We start from the raw sequence: 25323 nt of genomic DNA, 5'->3' as shown, positions 1-25323 counted from the left end.
CTAACTTTTTAAATTAACTGACCAGTGGTCTGCAGTATGCCTTCCCTAATTAATGATCTGAATATGCATAAATTGTGCTTTGTTTAAAACTCCTATTCAAATTAGTGCTCCCTATTCCAGTCCAACATTGTATTTTTTATTTATCTGCTTCTGTTATATTGGCGAAGCCAGAAGCTCTGGCCCTTACAAAAGAGTCACCAATATTACTATCCCAAAGCATAGGATATGTTTGTGTGTACCTGCAGTAGCCATTGATTATTTTCCCTGCAACCACTTTAGTGAGGGGTTTCCAATGTTTAGCCCCACCTTCCACTGGTGCTCCGAGCAAGACAACATCTTCAATAATTCCTGCAGAATCTGCAAAACAAAAGCAAAAGAGGACACGATGAAGCTTCATGTGTTCGGGAAGAAAATTAGCCCCACCCTGCAGACTCTATACACAAGCATGTTAATGTGAATCCCAATATAGCATATACTTGTCAAAGCACTCAACCAGAGATAGATATTTTCTAATCAACATGTTCAGAGATGTTATTACATACTTCTGAAGCACGTGGGACTTGAACCTGGCTCCCCTAGTCCTGAGGTGGGGACACAACCACCACACCACAAAGACCTTTGGAGCCAGGGATAAGCCAATTATTTTGACCACTTTCAATTTAGTTTTGTGTATACCGCAGAGCTAGTTTCCGGTTATGATGTAATGGGTGTGTTTTGTTTATTTCTTTAGTACACATTTGATTCTGTAGCCGTGTGGTGTAGAATGCTCATTCACCAAATGCAGCAGCCATTTATGCACAGCAAGATCCAACAACAAGCAATAATTAAAAATGTCCAGACAATTTATTTTTCTTAATGTTGATTGAGAGGAAATGTTGGTCAGCTGCTGGTAGTACACCCTGATCTTCTTCCAGCCTGGGGCATGTGTTCAAGTTTTGGAATGTTGATCAAAGAAACAACCACTCAACCCAAGAGGCATGAGTGTTGTCAACACAGTCAAGCTGACAAACTATATCAGGATGCTGCAGTATAGAATGTATGTACCTGACATTATTCGCACCTTTTTCTAGTGGAATTGCATGACTTTTAAGTTAGAGCTGATGTTCCAACTCATGGTTGCCTAAGGATCCCTGCTGGAATGTATGTCCATGAACCAGGTGAAGCAGGCTAGATTCAGCGGCGATGATTCTAAAGTCACAAGCAGAATGGCCAACCTGTATAAAGTACCATATGCATGTGAATCTTGTGGAACAGACGTCCAACACTTACCAGGGTCAAAAGCAGGGACTTGCTAGTCTGACTGCCTTCTTTATTTCTATCTGTGATCTGATGCAAAATAAAATGCATTAAACTCTTGGTCTGTATCCTGGCATCGCAGTAAGAAGGGGACTTTTGCTCTAGATGGCAATTGCAGAATAATGCTAATATTTACACATGCTGAATTGTACAAATAAGTTTCGCAGTAAATATTTAACATAATGATTGCTAAAAGGATCATAAAGCTATTCCCTCCAATCGGTTTATTTGTCCTTCAAGACAACGTGTGTCCCATTTTGCTCTGTTTACAACAAAGAGATGTTGAAATTGTGACAAGGCTAGCCACTTCAAACGAGACCACGCTCAATAAAGACAGCCACTGCTGCCATCAAGCACTGAGATCCCATTCAGAACAACAGCCTTTCCTTCTCTACAGATGTTAAACTAGTTGGACCTCCCACAGAGTCAGATGGGGAAGCGGAGTCTTATGTAGACTGATAGGGACTTGTCCAACAGTAAACATGAAATTTGGCAAGGTAGAAACATTGTGTCTAATTGACAGACGAGCAGAGGCGTCAACTGTTAATGATCAGTTTTCCTGTGCCTGTCTCATGCAACTATGTGAGATAATTGATGTCTCTTTTCTCTTCTGGGTCTCTCTTTCACCTTGATCTTTTGAGATGGACATCCTCTTACATGGCTACATCGAGCTCTACCCTTCATCAATCACACTTTTCATAGCCTTGGGCTTCCGATAGTTTGTGACCTGATCAACACCTCAGTGGAAGGAAGGCAGTTGAGGACACTCATGGTGTTGGGGTCGAACATATTAAGGGATATCTGGGTGTCCTTGGAAAGTATGTTTTGTTACTGCTATAAACAGCACATTATTAGTTCAGCAGATGTGGCACAGGGGCCTTTGACTTTGCTCCGCGCACTCAATGTGTATCAGCCAGTTCTGGGCCCTAAAATTATTTGAGTAGGAGAGAACTGGGTTGTTTTTTCATTTGCCTGCACATTTACTGTTCTTTGAAGGCTCATGCCGTCAGTCTCAAACTGAATGAGAGGAAAACGGAGAAGAACTCCAGCATGAAACTCAAACTGCTAGTTTTGAGGTGGGCTATTTTCTAGAAATTCAACAACATTTTGATTAATGTAGAGTTTGATGTGTTCACAGACAACAACCCATTCAGCTACTTTCAAACTTTTGTGACACTTAGAGTAACAGAGATGCAATGGGCCACTGAACTTGCACAGTCTCGATTCCAGATCCGGCAAAATATAACACAAATAGTGATGCTCTTCGTCAGATATTTTACCACAGAATGGAACCTTCCCCTGCCCAGCTGGATGGGTCTGAGACAGATGTCAAGCTCATGCCCCAAGTCAAAGGCAGTATTCCAACCCCAATTCCCAATGATGTTCAGACTGACATTCACCAGAGTGTCACCAATGCACTTATGAGGGAGATTCAAACCACGTCGAGTTGGGTAGAGCCAGGTGTGGCTTCACCTTTGTCATCTATCTTGAAAGAGGACCTCAGACAGCTTCAGCTAATTGACACAGGCAGCAGCTGACTGCATTATTACTGGAAAGATCAACATCTACCATCAACTGATGACAGAGTCAAAATAGGTACGGAAATAGGTAAGGTGCTGGAAGGTGATCAGGGAGGAGGACAGAGTCCTCTATTGGCTGGTCAACAACAAGGAGAGAGAGAGGTGAAGCAATTTATGCTTCCTGACAACATCAAGTGTCAAGTGTTCGTAGCAGATCACAATCAAGCAGGATGCTAAGTAACATAAAAGATGATAGCCCAAACCAAAGGAGATTACTGATATTGATGACTACTGTTGACATTGTCCAAGGTGTGTATTTTGGCAAAGCAGCATTCAATGCCTGGTCACCAAGAGACCTCTAGAGGTCAGTGCAACGGATTTTGCAATCCTTAACCTCAACGTAACAGGACTGAACACATTCGTGTACTCGGGGATGTCTTCACCAAGTTCACATGGGTCATTCAACCTATGACCAAAAGGAGTCAACAATAATCAAAGTGTTAGCACATGATTGGTTTGTTCATTTCGATTTTCCACGTCGATTTACAGTGATCAGGGGCAAGATCTTACAGCGGCTTTGCAAGGTCTACGGCTCTGCCAAGAGTCACACTAATCCCAAATCAGAGGGTACTTGACATTGCAGATGTTTCAACTGTACTCTGCATGATCATTTACACAGCTTGCCTCCTGAAAGTAAATAATAGTGTCCTGATGACATTCCAGAGCATGGTCATGCTTATAGTATCACTTTGTACTCATCCATGGGCTATTCTCCACACCATCCTTTCTTCGAACAAGACTTGGTTCTTCCTGTGTATCATCTCCTTGGGCTCACTGCACCTTCTGGTGGAGATGGCCTGGTCAACAAATGGTTAGTTGAGCATCGCATGAGCATTCTTTAGAGATAATGTCCAAGAGGAATGAGAGAGAAGTGCTGAGAAGAGAAACATTGAAGATTACAAAGTTGACAGATCTGACCTTCCACTCAGTGCAATGATATTCTTCTGAAGCACGTGTGGGTCCTGAATCCTCCCAGAGCCATCAATCAACTGGACAAAGGCAGCCATGCCTATGTTGTTGAATCAATAGGTGAAAGACAGTCTCAGCAAATGTCATAGAGAGGAGCTGCTTGAGGCTAGGAGTCTGCTGGATGATATGGAGACAAGCAGCTCACTCAATGGTGCTGCAGACTGGGAAATGTTGGTGCATGATGACTTAAGTGAAGTTGGACAGCAATGCTAAATCCAGGAGTAATGTGTGTTGTGCTGTGAATCCAGGGGATACATCCAGTGTTGGGAGGCCTACACCTGCCCTGGAAAATGGTGCATGGGAACCTGAAGAGCGGCATCATCTGAAGCAACGATATGACTCCTGAAGACTGAATTGAATGAGACCCCAGAGTAGGTGATCCGCCACAGAGCCTGGACTCCTTGAAAGGCACCAAAACAGACTGAGAAGGGCTTCTGGATATCACCCCAATCCAAACCCTTTGCCCAGATCAGTGATACAAGTGTGGGTTCTAGCATTTTAGTCATTATGGCGCAATTGAACCTGCTAATCATGCATTACATCACAAATGGTCACCATGTGTGACTGTGTGTAGTTGCTGAGGTTGCTAGTTTCAAACAGGGAAGTGTTTAATGGAAACTTCAGCAACAGGCGAAGACAGTGAGGGAGTGTGTGGAGCAGGGAAGCTCAAGCTGTTGTGCCAGGTCCTCCAACAGCAAGTGGTGATTGCAAGACAGCTGAAGCAGTCAAACTGAACAGACGATGGATTCCTCAACCCAATATGTACCACAGGCTTCATTCCATGTGAATACTTTCTAACTTAACTTTAACCTCCCTTCGTGTTACTAATGACCTGATGCCAGTGGAATAAAGAATTCCTGCTTCATATCATTGGACCATCCGTGTGTTTAGATCTTATGTTACAAGGAAAAGGTCATCTGGTGGTCTCACCAATGACTGACTGACACTAGATTGGCTAGCTTTGGCAAATGTAATGCCAACTGAGGAATGTCAGTCTGCTTGGCAAGTGAAGACACCCAAATCAGCAACAAAACTGAGGATTGAATTTAATGATAAGGAGGCTTTCCTACCTGCTAATGGCTATAGGTTCACCTGGCCAAATCTCTATGCTATGGACAACGTGACTTCAGCAGCTTAAAGGGTGTGATTTTAAAAACAAGGTAGATTTTCCAATTGTGTTCTCGGGGACTGCTTTATCTTCACTAAACACACAGCCTTCACTTCAATGCCTTGCACAAGTTTGACAGTATGCAGGCATGAGTGGGAGAAGAACTGAAGCAGTTCTGTTGTTGTTTATCTAGAGATATAGTTATCTCAGCAAAGTGGGCCAGTTGTACTTAGTGGGAAAAAAATTTGCATTTAACAATATAGCAGAGCTGAGAGGTGTTTGTATACATAGGGAAGCTAACCTTGTGCTTCCAAATGATGTTGGCGAGAGTAAGCAAATAAACGAAGAGAGTATTGAATGTCTATGATGTGACAATTATGAGTACTCAGCCAAGTATGTATTTACAGTACAGCTGTAGACTGAGATCATAAAGCAAACAGTGTGTAGCATATCTGAAGGCAATCAAACAACAGACTCTGCTCATTTAACATTTTTACATTCGACCTTATCCCTAGCAGTTTTATTTAAACAACAACTTTACTGCAATAAAATTAAGTCTCTAGAAGAACATGATATTTTCTTTACTACTGTTGGCAAATTATAAATTTGATGCTGGATTAACAACGAAATTTGCATAAACCAGGTAGAGAACTTAATATACATGTTGGCAAATTGTAAACCACTACTACTGCAAACAGTCCCATGGAAGCTACAACCTGGCTGCAGATTCAAGCTTATTTGTTTTTACTGAGGGAATGATTTTAAAACCTGGAAGTTCTATTCCTTCTAAGTCACATATAAGCCTTTTCTAAATGCCTTAGGAGTACATTCCTCACAATAGCTAACAGTCAATTGAAGGGATCTGCGCATAACTTAAACCTGAGAAAAGGTTACTTTAAATGCAACTGTGAAGCACTCTGCCGATACATTGCATGAAGAGAGAGGAGAACATGGAGTCACCTGAGCCATCATCCTCTTCTTTTGGAGGTTAAAAATAGACGGTGTTTGTGGGGACACTATGTACAAGGCTCTGGATTGGCGGGGGGGGGCTTACCCAATGTTGGGGGCTTACCCCATGTTGCCCTCACCAAGGCAAACACCAAGTGTCACTACGTACTGAGATTCTACCTGTCCCCAGTGTTCTGAAGGATGGGACTGGCCTTGTTGCCATGGAATGTCCTGAGTAGCTGGACTGTTCCATATCATCTGTCCTTCGTGGAAAATTTTGCAAATAAAAACACCTTTGAATGAGCACGTCATGTCCTTGAGACCCTGTGGGAAAAGACTGTCAAAGTCATTTGGCAGAATACCTCATCACCAGAACTCTCTAACAAGACATAGCTTGGCTGGTAGTGAGAAGGGCACCGTCCGTGAGATCCTTCATGTACACCTGGACTCTCTCTACCAATGCATGCTGCCCTCAAAGCAGCTGAGGGGGTGGGGCAAGAGAACTGTCACATATCTCCTGCTGGAATGTGCTTTTGCAAAGAAAGTCTGGAGAGAGATGCAGTGGCTTTTGTTGAGGTTCGTCCCCAGGAGCTCAGTGACACAGGACTCTGTGCTTTATGGTCTGTTTCCTGGAACACACACCAAGACAAGCACTGATCGTCCCTAGAAGGCCATCAGCTCAGTGAAAGATGTTCTTTGGTCTGCCCGAAACCTGTGGGTCTTCCAGTGTAAAGTGTTGCAGACTGCCACATTCCAAGTCCAGGACTATGTGCTGAGGTACGCACTGAAACTTGGGGCAGCTGCAGCCAAGACGCAGCAGGGAAAGACACTGTCTAAGGCTATTCTGCCAAATATATGATGAGGATCCGTTTAAGATATGTAAATATTCTTCCTGCATGAGTTAAAATTGCCTTGTTTTTGGCAATTGCACAGTAGCTCTTGGAGTGTCAAATTCCAATAGGTCATTTGTGTCTTTTTTTTTCCCTTTGCAAAGGCTATACGGAATGGACACAGAAACCTTTGTATGTATTTATAGATGAATATTTTATGAATAAAATATAGTTTTGCAATTAATAAAAATGGTGATAATAAGAATGCTAAATGAATGGGGACACCAGCAGGTGAACGCTGTAACACTGGGAAAAAGAGAGAAAGATTCTGGATCAATGAGGGGAAAAGAGATAAGAAAGCAGTGGGGGAGGGTACAATTAGAAAAAGGAAGCAACAGAAGATGGGGAGGATGCAACTGAAACAGAAGCCGCAGAGTGTTTTTCATTTTAGTTTGGCTGGTTTAATGGAAACAATGATTACAGCAGATGGTAAGATTGGCTTTGCACTTGATCCAGAGGTTTCTAAACACTGTAATGTCTAGCAAGAGCTCTGTGGCAACGGAGATAAATGACTTGCCCTTCATCCTAGACTAATGTTTAGTTGTACCTGTTACTATACTGCATCATTAATGTTGTGATTCAATTTTAGTGGCTCATCTTTTAGAAATCAGCCAACAATTTGAGTTGATGCCATTTTCCACAGCCTATACTTCTGTGCATGACATAATGCTGAGTGAAGGATGGTGACTGCATATGGAAGACTGCCTGCATGTTGGGACCCATTATACATTTATTTTTAGCTAAAAGCTGGAAACTATGAATACGTAATAGGGTAAACAAGTCAACTCTATTCAGAGCTTGCTAACATCCCACTCTGTAAAATAGCTGAATGTCTGAAACTTTGAAAATAAGAAGTTTCATTTATATAGCACCTTTAATACAGGGAATCATGCATTTCACAGGAACGTAATCAAACAAAATTTAACACCAAGCCAAAGAAACACTTTAGGATAAATGACTACGTGCTTGGTTAAAGATTAAGTTGTAAAGAGGGTCTTAAAGGAGGGGAGAGAAGTGGTGAGGTGATGTGGTCTGGGAAGAAATTTCAAATGCATTAGCGGCTATAACTGCATATGTTCAACACTTAATGCGAATTAGAATGACAGCAGGATGTGCCATTGTCCTTGATCAAAACAAAATTCATCAAATAAAAGTGGCCCCCAAACAATAAGCAGTCAAATGATAAATTTATCAAATTAAATCAGAATATTGTCACCCATCTCCACAATATCCTCCTGTTCCTCTGGTGTGCTTCAATTATAGCAAGTTTCATGTGCAGAAGCAACCTGCGTGCAGACGTAGCCATGAAAGGAAGGTAAGGCAGATGGACCAACTAATCCTATTAGCCATGTCTAATCAGCCAACTGATGGCAACCTTGGCTACGTGCAGCAGCAGATTACAAAACGATCCCCTGAACTGCCTACCTTCTTCTAACCCACCATGGAATCTACTGCAGAGTGAGCCATCCTTTAATTAACAGCATTTTATTGATGCCTCTCCTTTAGTAAGATAAAGTCACCATAGTCTTACTAGACTATAGAGCGGCTCTCTCATTAGAAAGAGATGACTGGTGGTGGTGTAACCGGAAGATCACCACATCTCAGGCAAGGGGAAACGTTGAGAAGGAAAATCCTTCATGGTATCCTCAGCTGGTGCGGGAATTGATCCCACGTATTGGCATCACTCTGCATTGCAAACCAACTGTCCAGCCAACTGAGCTAAATCGATCCTCAAACCTTTTACTTAGTACAGTGGCCATGTTTCACAGAATAACGTATTCACCAGAGTAAAATGCACCCGGGGCTGTGATTTGTTTTTTCGCTCCTTATACATATTGAGTTGCAATCTTATAGTCAGTTCTTGCTTGCAACCACTGCCTTTGACCTCTAGCTTTCAGCAGTACCATTGTCCCACATGTCTTTGGGACTGTGAGATGTCATCAGAACTGGGATTCTGCACTGTTAATCTGTCTTCTCTTTTTTAAATGACTTTGTGATGTGGGTGATACTGACAAGGGCACATTGATTACTCTTCATTCTTTGCCATGAGAAGGTGATTATGGGGCCATCTCTTAAATCACTGCAGTTCTTATGCTGATGATACTTTCACAATGGTCTTGAGTGGGGCATTTCATGATTTTGACTCAATATGACGAAGTGGTTTTTTTATCCAAGTTAGATTGAAGGTAATGGCGTTTCCATGATCTTACTGCTTTGAAGCTTGGTGAGCTGCTGCAGTGTTTATTGTATGAAATACTAAGCAATGCAGTATTAGTAGAAGGACAAATAATGAGTAGAGAGGCAGTGGTGCAGTTTAGGAGAACTTTTCTGCCTTCGATGCTATTGAACATTAATTGGTCTTACAGCTGTATTCATCCAGACGCTGAGAATTGTTTAATGGGCCAACATCCATATGTTGAATTAGGCAGCTAAATACCATTAGAGGTTTACAAATCTGTAGTTAACCCTTAAAACTTCCCACCTTTCCCTATCTGGAAGACAATCTTGCCAAGTCTCTTTTTTGTATAACCAATTAACCAAAAGGCCAATTAATAAACATTGTTACACCAGTCCCTGGTGGGCAATGTCTAAAAACAAAAAAGTGGGAAATACAAGGGAGGAACGGAATCAAAAATCCCTCACAGTGCCCATCTCTCCCCACAAGCCTTGAAGGTACTAGTGGTCACTGCATGCTCCATCTTCAATGACACTTGGACATGAAGGAGTCATGGAAAAGAGGCAGGCAGTTAAGGAATGTGACTCACTCGATGGCCCAATGCCTGGATCTGTTGACGGCAAGAACCCAACTTTCTTTTTAAGAACTTTAATGATACGACCTTAGTACAGATTAATCCTTATTTGCAGCTGCTTTCTCATTACATATTGCTTTTGATTTTTTTTTAAACCTCTGGACCAGGTGGGACTTGAATCCTGGCTTCCTTGTCCAGAGCTAGTGACACTACCACTGCACTACAAGAGACATTCTGTTGCCTGTATCCTACCCTGCAGCAGTTTCTGCTAATCCGCAATCTCTAATTCATTGGCTTTTTCTGGGTCCCAGTCAATTTGCTGAAGGCAGTTTTTTTTTCAGATGAAAGGAAAGAGAAAGACAGTTCAAGGGTTCAGTCTCACACCAGCAAAACTTCTTTCCTTGCCTAATAATTCCTGGTGAGGATAGGAAGTTTATAATCAGGATTATCCCACTGCTCTGATCAAAGAGGATAACAAAGAAGCCACAAACTAGAAATATAAACAGTCATCTGAAGTGGCAACACTGGGAGCATCGTTATTTGACCCAGTGATTGAGCAACTTCTTCACTGATGTAACATCAAAGCAGGTTCCCACTGATGGAGAAGCTGCAGTTCAAGTATGGTTGAAATTTCTGATGCGGCTCTCTTTAAATTTTGATTCAAGGCCAACTTATAAAAAGTTTAAGAACGAAATTTAACGTCTCAGCATTTAGGTTTTTATCTTTTACGGTATGTCTGCGGGTTCCACTTTACCTAGAGACAGATCAGTGCAGTCTCACAATACAAACAATTGCACCACTCACAGTTCTGAAGCAGATTCTACGATTAAACTAGAGGTCAAATGAATGAATTGAATACAGGACAGAATGTCAAAGAACAAAGTAAGGCATTTTCTTGACTAGTAAATTTAACTTCCATTGCCTTAGGGCACACACGAACCAATAATCTTGTCTCTGCACAGATGTTATGCCTCTTACAATGGGAATTAATATCCCAGAACATCATAACTCAATTGAAATCCAACGTGCAGCTTCATACGAAGAAGAATTATTTGAAAAGTAATCCCTCATAATATCAAGAAATCCAATGAAATATTTCAAACTATAAGCAACTAACAGAGTTAACAGTTAACAAAACAATTCAATTCTATATTCACTGTTTTCATTATCTAATTTTCTCCTCCCACAAACCTTTCTTCCATATAGTATGCACTCTGACTGGGATATGGGTTCCAGAGAGGTCAGTTGCCCTCCAGAAGTCTAAACAAGTGGCCTCCTCTATTGCAATACCAAGCAGTGAGTGCTAGCAAGCCATTCAGCCAAGAAGCACATCATCATAACCAAGCCTAATCCCTTAATCTCTCAGTATCCACACACAGCTACTTTCTAGAGTCACTGTACGCTAGGCGTTCATTTCACATCAGCAGCTCTCGATTACACAGTGGAAATGAGCTGGGCTTCCTACTGCTCAACACTGTCCAATGACTCAATGAAAATCAATGTCTGTGTGAATACTGAATGAAACTCTGCAATTATGTAAGTTACTAATACTCTCTGCCAGTCTCTCAAATTAGGAATTAGCAACTTGGGTGGTGGGTGGTCAACAGCTGGAGAATCCATAAACCAGCAACTAGCATGTGGGGAGGATGTAGAAAGGCAAAAAAGACATACAAAACTGACCTTTAATTTCCTTCACACAAACAGAAATTAGTTGTTAGGCTTAAACTCTGCACATCAAAACATAGAGCACTCCCAGTGGGACTGTATGCGCATATATGTTTACAGCTCCATAAACATCTAAACTCCTTGAACATCCACAGTCTAAAAATAGTCCCCCTGATGTATTAAATTGCAGGTTTCATCCATGATAAACTGCACCTTTATGCTTCAAAGACTTAACAAAACAAGGAATTTTAGTCATCTGGTAGAGTGGTCAAGTGTTAATTATGATCAGAATCTTTGCTGCAACAGGTAGCTTTATTAGCATTCATACTGCCCACTCAAGTACCAATTGAAATTAATTTACTAACAACCACTTTCAAAGCACAATTTGAGATAATCCATTTTTTAATAGTGTCTTATAACAAACCATGTTCATTACAGTGCACGGTCATGATTTTAGACTCAGGCAAGAAGACAATTAGAACATAATTCAAGTACTGCTAATATTAAAGACTCAAATATCTGCAAATAGAACACAGAAATAAACATCACGTTCTTCACAGCTTTATCAGCTTACCTGCCCTGGGCCAGATACATCCAGTATGACTCTGGCAATACTATTCACATGCAGTCAATACTTAAGTGTTATCATAACAACTTATCTGTGTGGCCATAAGCATCTAATAGGCCTGCATGTATACTACTGGAGTAAACAACTATGTCTCACCATGGAAATCAGTAGAAGTTACAAACAGGCCATTCATCTCAACTAGTCCAGTTGAGCAGATCTGGCAGCATCTATGCTGAGCAAAACAGGGTTAACATACAGGATTTCCGGGTCCATACGGGGACAAGCATGGAGGTGGCCTACTGGAAAAATACATGTAACAATCATGGTTATGTTGCCTATCTGGTGCCAAGGTTAAGAACATCTCTTCTGGCCTGGAGAGGAACTTGGAGTGGGAGAGGAAGGTTTCAGTTGCTGTGGTCCACACTGGTACCAAAGACATAGGTAGGACTAGGAAAGAGGTTCTGATGAGGGATTATGAGCAGCTCAGAGCTAAATTAAAATGGTAGAACCACAAAGGTAATAACTTCTGGATTATTACTTGAGCCATGTACAAAATAAGATTAGAGAAGTAAAGGAGTAGCTCAAACATTGGTGTGGGAGAAATGGATCCAGATTCATGTGGCTCTTGATGCCAATACTGGGGCACAAGAGAACTGTTTCATTGGGAAGGGTTTCGTCTAAACCATGTTCAGATGATTGTACTGGCAATCATAAAACTAGTGCTGTAAAGATTGAAGGATGGCATGTTGCCTCCCTGATGCCACGCTCAAGGATGTCACTGAATGGCTGCAGCGTATTATGAAGGGGGAGGGCAAATAGACAGAGATCTGGTATACAGTGATACCGATGACAAAGGTAGAAAAAGGGATGAACTGTGAGCAGAAACTATGGAGCTAGGAAATAGAATAAAAAACAGGACACAAAAAGAAGTAATCTCTGGATTACTTCCAGTGCCCCATGCTAGTGAATATAGAAACAGAAGATGAATGCATAGCTGGACAGATGGTGCAGGAGGGAGTGCTTTAGATTTCTGGTACCATTTTTGGGGGCAGTGGGACTTGTAGAAGGCAGACAGGCTGCACCTGAGCTAGAATGGGACAAGCAACCCTGCAGGGAGGTTTGCTAGTGCTGCTGGGGAGGCTGGGTGGGATCCAGAGAGAATGTTCAGAAGGGTGAGATGAACGGCCAGAATTAGAAGAGACAGCAAATGAGTCAATATGACATAGAACTTATAGGCCCTTTAAGGCAGAAAGGATTTGGCAAAGTGGGATGGTACTTATTTTAATGCAAGGAGTCTGATGAACACGGCAGATGATGTGAGGGCATAAATTAAAGCATGAGGGTATGATGTCATTGCTATCACTGAGTCATGATTGAGAGGAGGCCAGAACTGGCAGCTCAATATTTCACTATACAGGATCTTCAGGGAAGACAGAGAAGAGGTAAAAGAGGATGGATGTTGCAATATTGATCAGAGAAGGGGGGTAAGGTGACACCTTAGAAGACTCCTCAAATGAAGCCACTTGGGTAGAACTTAAAAACCAAAAAGTAGCAAACACATTGCTGGCAGTGTACTATAGGCTCCCGAACCCTCAGAGAAATAGAAGAGCAGAACTAGATAAAATTAATTAAAATGGTTTTTAACAGACAACACATTCCTATTCGCTACACAGACCATGGATGTCCCAGATACAATGCCATGTCTTTCAACAGTTGTAACTGTACCCGCATTCACCAATTCCTCTGGAAGCTCATTTCGAACCACTCTGTGTAAAAAAAAAAAAAAAAAAAATATCTTTCTCCTTTCACCTTAAAAATATGCCCTCTAGTTTTGAAATCCCCCACCATAGGGAAAAGACACTTGCCATTCTCCTTATCCATACGCCTCATTATTTTATAAACCTCTATAAGGTCACTTCTCAACTTCCTACGCTCCAGTGAAAGAAGTCCCAGCCTATCCAACCTTTCTTTATAACTCAAACTCTCCATCCCCAGCAACATCCTGGTAAATCTCTTCTGAACACTCTCCAGCTTAATAATATCCTACCTATAACAGGGGGACCATAACTGGACACAGTCCTCCAGAAGAGGCCTCAACAATGTCCTGTACAACCTCAACATGACATCCCAACTCCAGTACTCAATAGTGCTAAACACCTTAATTTGACAGTGCTCTGCAGTCGTTCTTGACTCTGACACCAGGGATACAACATACCATCCTTCACTCTCAATTACAGCTGTGAAAACACCTGCCTGTCTCCATAAAGTCAAAAAGTGAAAAACGTTTAGAGAGAGTTGAATTCTTAAAATGCATCCAGGAGAACTTTTTACGCCAGCACGTATAAGGCCCTACAAGAGCTGGCGCAGTCCTTGATTTAATTTTAGGTAATGAAGCTGTGCAAGTGGTTGAAGCATCAACAGGGGAGCAGTTTGTAGATTTAAATCGTAAGTCAATTAGATTGAAGATTGTTATAGAAAAGAACAAGGATGGGGCTGAGCTTAAACTGGGGAAAGTCTGATTTTATGAAGATCAGGCTGCTCACCTTCTCCCAGGATAATGTTCTGCAGTCATTCTTGTCTTTGATACCAGGGATACAACATACCATCCTTCACTTTCAGTTACAGCCGTGGAAGCACCTGTCTGTTCCCCTAAGTAAAAACTCTCCTACAAGAACTGCTCTTTTATGCTCCTTCTGTACAGTTGCGCCACCTGAGAGCTCCCTGCACTCACCATAATCCAATTTGTGAACGAGATTGTCTCAGAAGAATTTTGCACTCACTGTCTAATGGACTGCCTGGTGATCCATTCATTTCTTATTTGCCTGCACACTCCTAGGCTATGGTGTGACCACATCCCTACATGTGCTACCTATGCAGTTCTTGGTCTTGCAGTTGCACAACAAATACTCCAGCTGCTCCTTGGATTCTGAAACCCAGAGCTCAAGCTTGTGTCGATGATGACATTTCCTTCAGGTGTGTTTGTACATGTGATGCATCAATAACCTCCCACGTTTTTGATGTAGGATCCATTTATTAGGCAGTGAAGTAATAAATTTTTAGAAAAGGAAAAAAATGTACATCCTCACCTCTTCACCTAACTCACCATTCACAAAATTAACTCTGCTTGAATTGTCCATTCCACTTGCAGGTTGAACAATGACCCCTGTATTTATACTCTTTGAGGTTACACTGCAAGAACCAGAATGAAATGATTTATCTACTTAACTAATCATGTACTCTGCAGTAGGCTTTCTTTACCCCACCTAAAGCAGGCAGAAACTTTCTTTCCTTTCTTATTTTACTTTAATTCTTACCACATAAGAAAGTTAAATTCTAGCTACAGACCTAACTTTGAGAGAGAAACAGACACTTAATAATTTACCATTAACCAAATTCACTCTGCTTGAAGCATCCACTTCACTTGGAAGCCAATGGTCATAGAGTCATACAGCATGGAAACAGACCCTTCGGTGCAACTCATCCGTGCCGATCAAACTAAACTAAATTAGTCCCACTTGCCTGCATTTGGCCCATATCTCTCTAAACCTTTCCTATTCAGATACCTGTCCTCTGCAGCCTCAAATAATGTAACCTGCAAGCCTCTAAGTCTTTTTGATTTGTACATCCTTTGCTTGCTGTGATCTGCCTGTACCGCTCATAAACAGAATTTTTCACTGTATTTCGGTACACATTACAATAAAATCAGTCAAATGCCTTTTAAACATTGTAACTGTACCTGCATCTACCACGTCCTCTGGCAGTTCATTCCACATATGAACTATTCTCTGTGTAAAAAAGTTGCCCCTCAGGTTGCTTTTAAATCTTTCTACTCTCACCTTAAAAATATTTCCCCTAGTTTCAAACTCCCCCACCCTAGGACAAAGACCTTTGCTATTCACCTTATCTATGCCCGCCATGATTTTATAGACCTCTATAAGGTCACCCCTCAACCTCCTACAGCCTCTTCTTAAAACTCATACCCTCCAGTCTCAGCAACATCCTGGTAAATCTCTTCTGAACCCTCTCCAATTTAATAATATATTTCCTATAGCAGGCGAACCAGAACTGAACACAGTACTCCAAAAGTGACCTCATCAATGTCCTGTACAACCTCAAAAGGATGTCGGAACTCCTAAAGTCAATGGTCTGAGCAGTGAAGGCAAGCGTGCTAAATGCCTTCTTAACCACGCTGACGGTCTGTGGTGCAACTTTCAAAGAACTGTGTACCTGAACTCCAAGATCTCTCTGTTCAACAATACTACCCAGGGCCCTACCAGTAACTGTACAAGTCCTGCCCTTGAAATTCACTGTAGTTGTATTCAGGTGTTGTAAGCCAGGCCTGTATTGGGCATATCTCTTATCAAGCAGCCAACTTATTGTCTAGCATTAGAGAATGGAGAAGTAACATAATATAATCAAAAATCAAAGAATTATGGATGCTGGAAAAATTCAGCAGGTCTGACAGTACATGTAGAGAAAAAGCACAGTCAATCTTTCAGAAGTGGTGACCCTTCTTCAGAACCTAACTTTCTCTAGCAGTTTCTGGTTTTGTGTAATATAAAGGTAAACTGGCTTATGGGAAAGTCAACAGAACCTAAAGAAACTGTTTTAGATCATACAGATTGGCTGCGATTGAATGGGGGGATTGCTTGCAATACCTACAGACTGTCACAACTGTAAATAATAAGCGGGTTGTGTGTTAGAAATTTATGACACTATGGATTTTGAGGAATCCTGCAATCTGGGAAAATCTCTGAGCCCTATCCTGCTATTTCTGTATGTCAGTGGGAAGCTGATGATGGTCTTTCTTTCAGAAGGCCTTAAAGGCATCTTTGATATGCGCATGGACTACAGATTGGCAGATATTATTGATGCAACCAGTGTGGCAGTTTGTCAGAATGTGGATGCAATAAGTTTAAGGTTGCTTTGGACTTTACCACATCAGTCAGTGTTGTTGTTTGCGCTGGCGTTGCAAATCTTTTTGGAGAAAGCGATGCATAGCATCATTATGCATAGCAATTAAATTGACAGCAGAAATGATCTCCTTGGCCTGTAACACTCAGTTGAGAACACGGGACAAAAGATAATCCTTAGCCCCATTTCTTACTTTAACCTGCTCCTCTAAGCAAGCCAAACATGGTGGCATTTCCAGAGGTCAGTAATATTCCTTCTACATATCCCCTTCACACACAGAATGTCTGTAATGATAAATATCTGAATACCTGGTATCAGATTGTAGACATGCTCGCCAAGCCAGTGGGTTTGGTTGCAAACGTTTCGTCACCCTGTTAGGTAATGTTGCCAGTGTGCCTCTGTGAAGTGTCAGTGTTCTGTCCCACTTGTTATTTACATGCCTTGGTTTGCTGGGATGGTTGGTATTGTGTCTGGTTCTGTTTCTCAGTGGTTGGTACACAGGGTCTAACTCATTGTGTTTGTTGATAGAGTTCTGGTTGGAATATCAGGCCTCCTGGAATTCTGTCTGGCTTGTGCAATTACGGATGTGTTGTCCCAGTCGAATTCGTGTCCCTTGTTGTCAGTGTGTAGTGAGACAAGTGAGACTTGGTCATGTCTTTTGGTGGCTAGTTGGTGTTCGTGTATCCGTATTGTCAGTTTTCTTCCGGTTTGGCCTATGTAGTGCTTCTCACAGTCCTTGCATAGTATTTTGTAGATTACCCCAGTTTTGGGTATGGGATCCTTTACATTTGTCAGTAGCTGTCGTAGGGTGGTTGTTGGTTTGTGGGCTACTCTGATATCTAGGGGTCTGTGTAGTCTTGTGGTCATCTCTGAAATGTCCTTGAAGTACGGTAGGGTGATTAATGAGTCTGGTTGTGTTGTGTCATCCTGTTATGGTCTGCTTTGGAGGTAACGATGGATTGTGCTTTTTGGGTATCCATTCCTTTTGAAGACTCCATATAGGTGCTCCTGTTCTGCTTTGCGTATTTCCAGGTTGCTGCAATGTGTTGTGGCTCATTTAAATAGTGTCCTGATGCAGCTCTGTTTGTGGGCGTCGGGGTGGTTGCTAGTGTAATTGAGTATCTAGTCCACATGTGTGCTAGCTGGAGTTCCCCGTTGTTTTTGCGTTCTACCATTATGTCCAGGAAGGGTAGTCGGATTTTGTTCTCTTCTTCTTTTGTGAATTTTATTCCGGTGAGGATGTTGTTTATGTGTTGGCGGGTTTCATCTAGTTTTGTGCATTTAATAATCATAAAGGTGTCATCTACATATCGGACCCAAAGTTTGGGTTGTACAGTGGGGAGCACTGTCTATTCTAACCTTTGCATTACCACTTCCGCAATCAGTTCGGATATTGGGGATCTCATTGGCGTTCCATTGATTTGTTTGTATATGCTGTCGTGTGTACAAACCACTGAGAAACAGAACTGGAAGTAATACCAACCACCCCAGCAAACTGAGGCATATAAATAACAAGCAGGACCGAATGCAGATGCTTCACCGGAGGTGTACTGACAATGTTACCTAGCAGGGTGACGAAACGTTTGCAACCAAACCCACCGGCTCGGTGAGCATGTCTACAACCTCGTCTACAACCCGAGCTACAAATCTTCTCGAAAACTTTATATACCTGGTATCAGCTGCTGGGTTGTGTAAATGTTTGCACTTTAGAAGCAACACCTGATTTCAGCTTCTGCTTTGGCAAGAACAAGAATTAATGTGATTGTGGGAGTGCAAGGAAGGATGTGACACTGTGATTGTCCTAATAACTTTGGCAACAAGATAAAATACTTAAGATGCTCCCATCTGTTTCAGGTAAGTGCTTCCACGATTGGCTGGATACTCAAACAAGATGCAATATGACTTCTACTCTATTTCATTGTCCGTTATGCTCAAATATATCTGTACAATGGTAGATAGTTGCGTAACTTTATGTGTATGGAGGTCACCAGAGCCAGAATGCTTACAACCACGACATGGAGGCGCTAAAGTCAATTAATGACAAATGGGAGTCACTAGCTGGTGAAAGAAGGAAATGCAGTTACCTCCTGTCGGCTGGAATGTACTTCCACAATGACTAGTGGCTACAACAGGCACAAATGTTGAAAACCAGGGCCTGCAGTGTCACTTGACAGCTTCATGTGCAATATTTGTGGCAAAACCTGCCTCTCAATGATTATCCTTCACAGCCAGCAAAGATACACTAAGTGAAGATACACCTTCTGAATGGATTGATTGCTGCCTGTATGAGCCAATGTGAGCTCATATGCAGCTGAAAGTTGGCAGGAATGAACACAAGATCATGTCCAATTACGCCAGAGCGCAATGGCTCTCAATTATTTGGAACTGCAAGGTTTGAACATAGCAAAAAAATCCTTTCCTCATACCATCATGTCTGGTTGGTGATGAAGTAAGCTTTGTTTACTCTCATTCTATTTCCTTTCAGATATTTACAAAGAAAAAAAAAATGAACCACAGTGCTTTTTAGTTATCAAGTGATCTTCCATCTGACATGATTAAATCGCTTCAGTGCAATGAAACTCCATTATTGCAACAGTTGAGACAAATGTAAATCAAAATAAACCCATTAGGGTCAGAATACAATGGTTGAAAATGTGAGACTACTTATTGATTAATTATCATTCTAATTAGCAGCTCTGTGGAGACCACAATATTGAAAGCTTCCTTATAATTATTTCAATTCACACTGCTTGCACTTTCCTACTATATCGGTTCACAGAGTGTTATCTGGACAATTGCTTCTAACCATCAGAAATACACCACTTTCATGGTCAGAGTGTTAGCAGCTCCAAGGCAAACAACAGAATATGATGCCGTCTGTCACAGTATGTTCAGAAAATCAAATTTACTGCTATTTTAGTTAACACCTAGGCAATTAGGCTGTTTGACAATAATTTCAGCTAAAACAGTGGTTTCAACACAAAGCAAGGAACATTCATGCTCAGTCCCTTAAATTATCACCCCCACAATGTAGTGGGTCTTATCAAGTCTGTGAGGAACCTGAATTAGTGCTGCCTGACCCTACTACAAATTAGCAAATGGAATAAATGGTTTAGTTGTAGCTGCTGTGCAATAAATTCAGATTCTTAAAAGGTTGGCTAATTAATTTTTCTCAAGTTAAGAGAGAAGAGCCAAGAAGTGTGCTGAAATGAATGGGAAAAATAATGGCATTGATAAACAATCCAATCGGCAACTAAAAGTGAAAACCAAGAATAATGCTCAAAGTTCAAAGGACTCACATTTGAAATGTTTTTGCTGCTTATACGCCTGCTATGCACCTCGTGCATTTTGTGGTTTCCTTGCAGCTTTCTGATACATATTTTGTTTTGAACTTACTGATGGATATGTAGTCATTCATTCAGATGAATTGATGAGATAATACTCGGAATGACTCATTTGAATGCCTTGTCACTACAAGTTACAAATGCTCACTTGTTTCATTGTAAAGCCCCTATAATCCATTACTAGAATGTTTCCCTTAACCACTTTCCCCCACCTCCCCACCACAAAAGTCACAGAGAGGATTTTAAATAAGAATGAAGAATCAGAGCACTAAAACAAACAGAAGGAACAATTTGAAAATGTGTCATTATTGAGAGTGTGGAACCCAAAGAATCAAAGCCAAGTGTGCATTTATTGATTTACACTTTAATACTTAACTTTAAAGAGTAGTTTCAGAGACCACTTTACTCAAAAGAAAGGAAGAATTAGTAAGGAGTAATAGTTAAAAAGCTCACTCAGCTGAAAATATATGGCTAAATAAAATTTAAGGTTAGCAATAGACAATGACAGGCTAAATATATACATTGAGTAACAGAAGAACAAACAGGAATTAAATTAAATCCATCAGCTAATATAATGTTGCATTGAAAGTGTATCTGTTAGAAGTAGATAAATAAATAACTGTGTACAGTAACTAATGAAGTAGATAACAGCATTGGCAGTGCATCATAATAGGATTGTTCTCGATGACCACACCTATAAAGAATGTCAATGAGTCACTCTGGTGAAGAGTTGTTGAGCTGCAGCGTGGGCTTGAGACACATAAGGGAGGATGCAGAATGTCTGTATTGTTCACCAACATTGCAACTTCAACAGAATAATAAGGTACAGGGGAGTATGCAACTGTCATCAATAAGGGTAGAGAGAACCCAGCTGAGGCAGAAGAGTGAACTGCAGAAATCTGTCCAACAGAAAAAATGCACTTGCTGTCTAGGGAATCAAAAGCACCGTTGCAAGGAGTATGGCTAGAATATTAACCAAAAAGTACTTGTAGCAGACAAACAGAATAGAAAGACTGCCCTCCAGGTCTGATTGGCTGCAGTCACACTTGTGACACCAGAACAACAAGCTATCTTCCTGATGCTCGGAACAAAGATTATTCTGAAGCACCAAGAAATGATCTTAGAAGGCAATGACCAACTGTCTCGATCCATGTTGTTACCAACAACACAGGAAAGAACGGAGTGGAGATCTTGCACAGGGAGTATCAGAAGCGTGGAGCTAAATCAAAAAGCAGGATCTTGAGCATGCCAACCTCTGGATGAGAATCTTAGCCACAATGAGCAACTGATCAGGAAAACAAACACAAAGCTGAGACACAGGTATGGGACACAGGCATCATACAATCATAGGGTTTTACAACATGGAAAGAGGACATTTGGCCCATCGTGTCCACACCGGTCATCAAACACTTATCAATTCTAACCCAATTTTCCAGCACTTGATTTGTAGCCTCGTATGCTATCCTGAGTATTGGGCCAGGAAGGGTTGGTACTCCTGGGACAGGCTACACCTAATCTGGCATGCAAGCGGGGTCCTAGTGAACTGGTTAAGAAGGACCTCTGCACAAACAAGTGTAAACTAATAGAGGAAGTAATTGGGGGAATTAATATAATCATGATTTAAAAGATAAAAGAATGATGAGGAAAATATGTCAGCCTTTAAAAGAGAAATAAAAAGGTAGCAAATGCTCAGAACAGAAAATGTCACAAGTTATTTTTAATGGAATCAAAAGATAAATACTTATGCCATTGAGAGTTGTCAGTCCTACTGGTATGTGTTAATTCTGAAGCATGTGAACTGGAACCAGAAGAAGGAAGAGAAGAAGATAATGACAGTAAAGATGCAACTTAATCATTTTTCATGAATTACATTCCTGAATGAAAATTACTAAGATCATACCACAGACAAAAATGGGCTGAAGTTTCACAGTTATGCTGTCTCCAAGAACCTTTAAAAATTGCAGAATGGACCTTGATGAGGAGGTCCCATTTCCAGTAGATCCCATTTTTGCTTACAGAGGAAGGAGGAAGGCCACAAATCATGCTGGGTAGGCTGAACTCAGCTGGGCCCTTTGAAATTGAATCGGAGTTCAGTTGTTCCAACGGCCTTAACTTGCCATGTGGAAGTCACAAATTTATAAAAGAGATTTAATCACTCTTGGAGGATTGGTAAGATTTGGTAAGTATCATGATCTAAAGTTATTTAAATCCTCATCTCTTTAAACAAAGGGAAAACAAATAAGAGCTGACAAGGTAAAAGAAAATGTGCTGTAGGAGTGCATTGATTAATAGGCAATCTGGTATAGCTTAGAAAAGAACCCATTACACTCTATCCCTGCAGTTTCATAGATTTCATTGTTGCCATTCCCCAAGGACTGTTATTAAAGCAGAGTCCATAATGAGCAAACTGGGTTTGAAAAGTTCAACACCACTTACCTCAGTGAGAGCTGGCGAATTCAAATTTTGATTTGACAGTTTTAACAGGCTATTAAAGGATTAGCTCTCCTTCATGTAGTTACTAAACACAAGTTTGTTTTTATAGCGGATTGACCACTTGAGAGGATATAAAATCTTTTAAATAAAACAAAATACTGCAGATGCAGGAAATCAGAAACAAAATCACCGAATGCTGGAGAAACACAGCAGGTCTGGTAGCATGTGTGGCGAGAGAAACAGATGTCAGACTCAAAAAAACATCAACACTGTTTTCTCTCTCCACAGATGCTGCCAGAACTAATGAGTTTTTCCAGTATTTCCTATTTTTGTTTAAAATCTTTGAACAGATTTCATGAATGAGAATTCTTTTCTATATTAAATATGTAGGAATGAGAGCTCCTAGGGATTATCAATGATATTAGTAACAGTCAGTAGTGAGGTTGGTCCTGAGAGTGCAGTCACAATACCTAGTGAGTACAAAGATGAAGTTGTTAAAAATGTAAAGGTATATTGTTGTGACAACTCAAATTGTTAGAGTTTATATTTTTTCATACCCATGATCCTGTGGTTTGCCCATAGTGGGGACTGGATAAGTGGCAATGGGGATGGCCTGGTTCGATTGAGATGGCATCATTTGTATGAAGTGGGATGAGTTGGCGTTTGGAATGAAGAGACCTTGGGAATGAATGCTGGGTAAGAGCTAGACGGTATAACAGCCTTTTATAAAACAGGGCTGAAGTCTCAGAGAGCTGAGGTGGACTTTCTAACCAGTCTGTCTTAGCATTCACCCACTTTTGTGGCAGCCTCAAGAGTTCACTGTCCTGACTCGATCATGCCCCCTCCCTTCTTACAATGACTTCAAGTTCTGTCAATTGTCATAATTACCCTATTTCCTCAGGTACTGATATTAGCTTGTTGGTACTTGTGCTTAGAACTTTTAAAAGGGAGATTGCTGATATGTCCAGGTAATGTTGTCAGCTAGTTACGACTAATGTTTAAGATTGTTAAAGATTGTAGTTTAAAATAGCTTCCGAAATACTTCGTACATGATTCTGATAGAAGTTAAGGCTCTCCAATTCATGAGTGCACTGGCTACTTCCATTGAGATTGCCCAACTCAAGCTTCTCAACTTAATGGCAAAAATCCACCCCAAAGTTTTTAACTTACATCACAAAGGTAGTTAACATCACCTACTTAACAGTAGACTTAGATGGCACTGAACAATGGACAATACAAAATAGGACAATACAGAGGTTAAGAGTAACCTTGGTTAACGTTTCAGATGAGACTTTTGATCAGGACTGGCGTGATTAGGCTGTGGAAACTCATCCACAGGGCTAAGCAGGATAAGTTACACAGGATTACATAGAATATGTGGCACAGCAACAGGCCATTCAGCCCACTAAACACACCAATGCATTACGCTCCACAAGAGCCTCTTGCTATCTTTTCTCATCTTACTCTGTTCGTCATAAACCTCTATTCCCTTCACCCCGATGTAGTTGTCCAACTTCCTCTTAAATCACTTCAAGCACTCCAAGTGATACAGAGTTCCACATTTTCTCCACTCTTTGGGTACAGTTCCCTTTAGGATGTCTTGATGATTATTGTATATTGGTACAGTCTTTCTCACAAGTAGAAACATTCACTGTATCCACGACAGGGAAAACAAATCTCCTATTTCTAATCTAACCTGTCTTCAGTTTCCTATAGAAGGAAAATTTCCAGTCTGATGGGTAAATCTGATTAATGGTCCCATCTGAAATTGGAAATGCTCCTTCCTCTTCCAACTTCAATTTAACTGTTGATATTTGCGGCATTTTTTGCTTCTTTTTATTTCAACAATGAATGCAATATAGGAAGAAATTGTTGTGTACCTTTCTCTTGAACCAGGTCCTGAAGACAAAAGTAAATCACCCGTGCTCCAAGGCTAAAGCCAACCAAAGTGACTGGTCTCTTGCCCTGTGGAAAACATCAATAAAAGGAGGAAAGTGAGCAAGTTTGCTTATTACATCAATCCTTTGAAGGTGCACTGTCAACCTCTGAGAAATACATTTTTCATCGGTTTGCCACATTGTAGTCATCAAGTACCTGTAATTGAGCACAGGAACAAAGCAGGACACACACAGCAGTCTGTTCACCTGCAGCACACTCCAGATGAAACACATTTTCTATTAATTTGACTGAACTGTCACATGAAAGGAGAAAAATTGTCACTGATAATGTGAGAAAGTACATTTGCTCACTAATCATTACGTGTGAAACTATATTCTACAAAAGTGCTTCGTATATTACAGAGCTCAGATTGCTGTAACAAAAAATGCTGACAGGTCTTTGATTAAACTACACACAGAGAAAGTGCATTTGTGTGTGGAATGGGAAGATCTAGTTTAGACTGCTCTGATGTCCAACACCTTTTAATTCCAAAGAAGTCAAACTGGACGAAAAATGTTAACTTAGTTTTTATCTCCATCGATGTTGCCAGACCTGTTGAATTTCTCCAGCACTTTCTGTTTTTATTTCTTATCATTCTCCTTAATTCCACCTTGCCACTATTGCAACATGTTCCTAAACTTAGCCTTACACCTTCTCACTAATTCCTTGAACACCTTCAGTTTTTCAGTGTACAAAGGTCTAGAACAGTTTTTAATCTATTTTCTGTTGAATAATTAAATAAGGTAAAATGCCAGAAAAAAGCTAGAAACAGTCAGATAATTGAAAATACAAGCTAACATAAAGTTGAGATAACAAGGTGTAGAGCTGGATGAACAGAGCAGGCCAAGCAGCATCAGAGGAGCAGGAAGGCTGATGTTTCGGGCCTAGACCCTTCTTCAGAAAATTTTCTGAAGAAGGGT

The 25323-nt window shown here is 40.9% G+C and overlaps 1 protein-coding gene across 8 annotated transcripts in view; it reads right to left on the bottom strand.

Annotated features, from left to right (window-relative positions):
• Positions 1–25323, bottom strand: part of tmco4 (transmembrane and coiled-coil domains 4) — a 106298-nt gene that overhangs the window by 36192 nt on the left and 44783 nt on the right. For 7 of the 8 annotated variants that reach the window (XM_048615207.1, XM_048615210.1, XM_048615208.1 and 4 more), the window contains 2 exons: positions 24346–24430; positions 240–357 (listed from right to left, as the gene is read on the bottom strand). In XM_048615207.1, the coding sequence (XP_048471164.1) occupies positions 240–357; positions 24346–24430 (203 nt within the window). Of the gene's footprint in view, positions 1–239; positions 358–1060; positions 1215–24345; positions 24431–25323 lie in introns of those variants that run through there. The other variant, XR_007265315.1, reaches the window with a different exon arrangement.

Source organism: Rhincodon typus, chromosome 31, assembly GCF_021869965.1.
Source record: "Rhincodon typus isolate 14 chromosome 31, sRhiTyp1.1, whole genome shotgun sequence".
Lineage (NCBI taxonomy): Eukaryota > Metazoa > Chordata > Chondrichthyes > Orectolobiformes > Rhincodontidae > Rhincodon > Rhincodon typus.
Note: the sequence above shows the minus strand (reverse complement) of the source record. Positions and strands in the feature narration are given on the sequence as shown.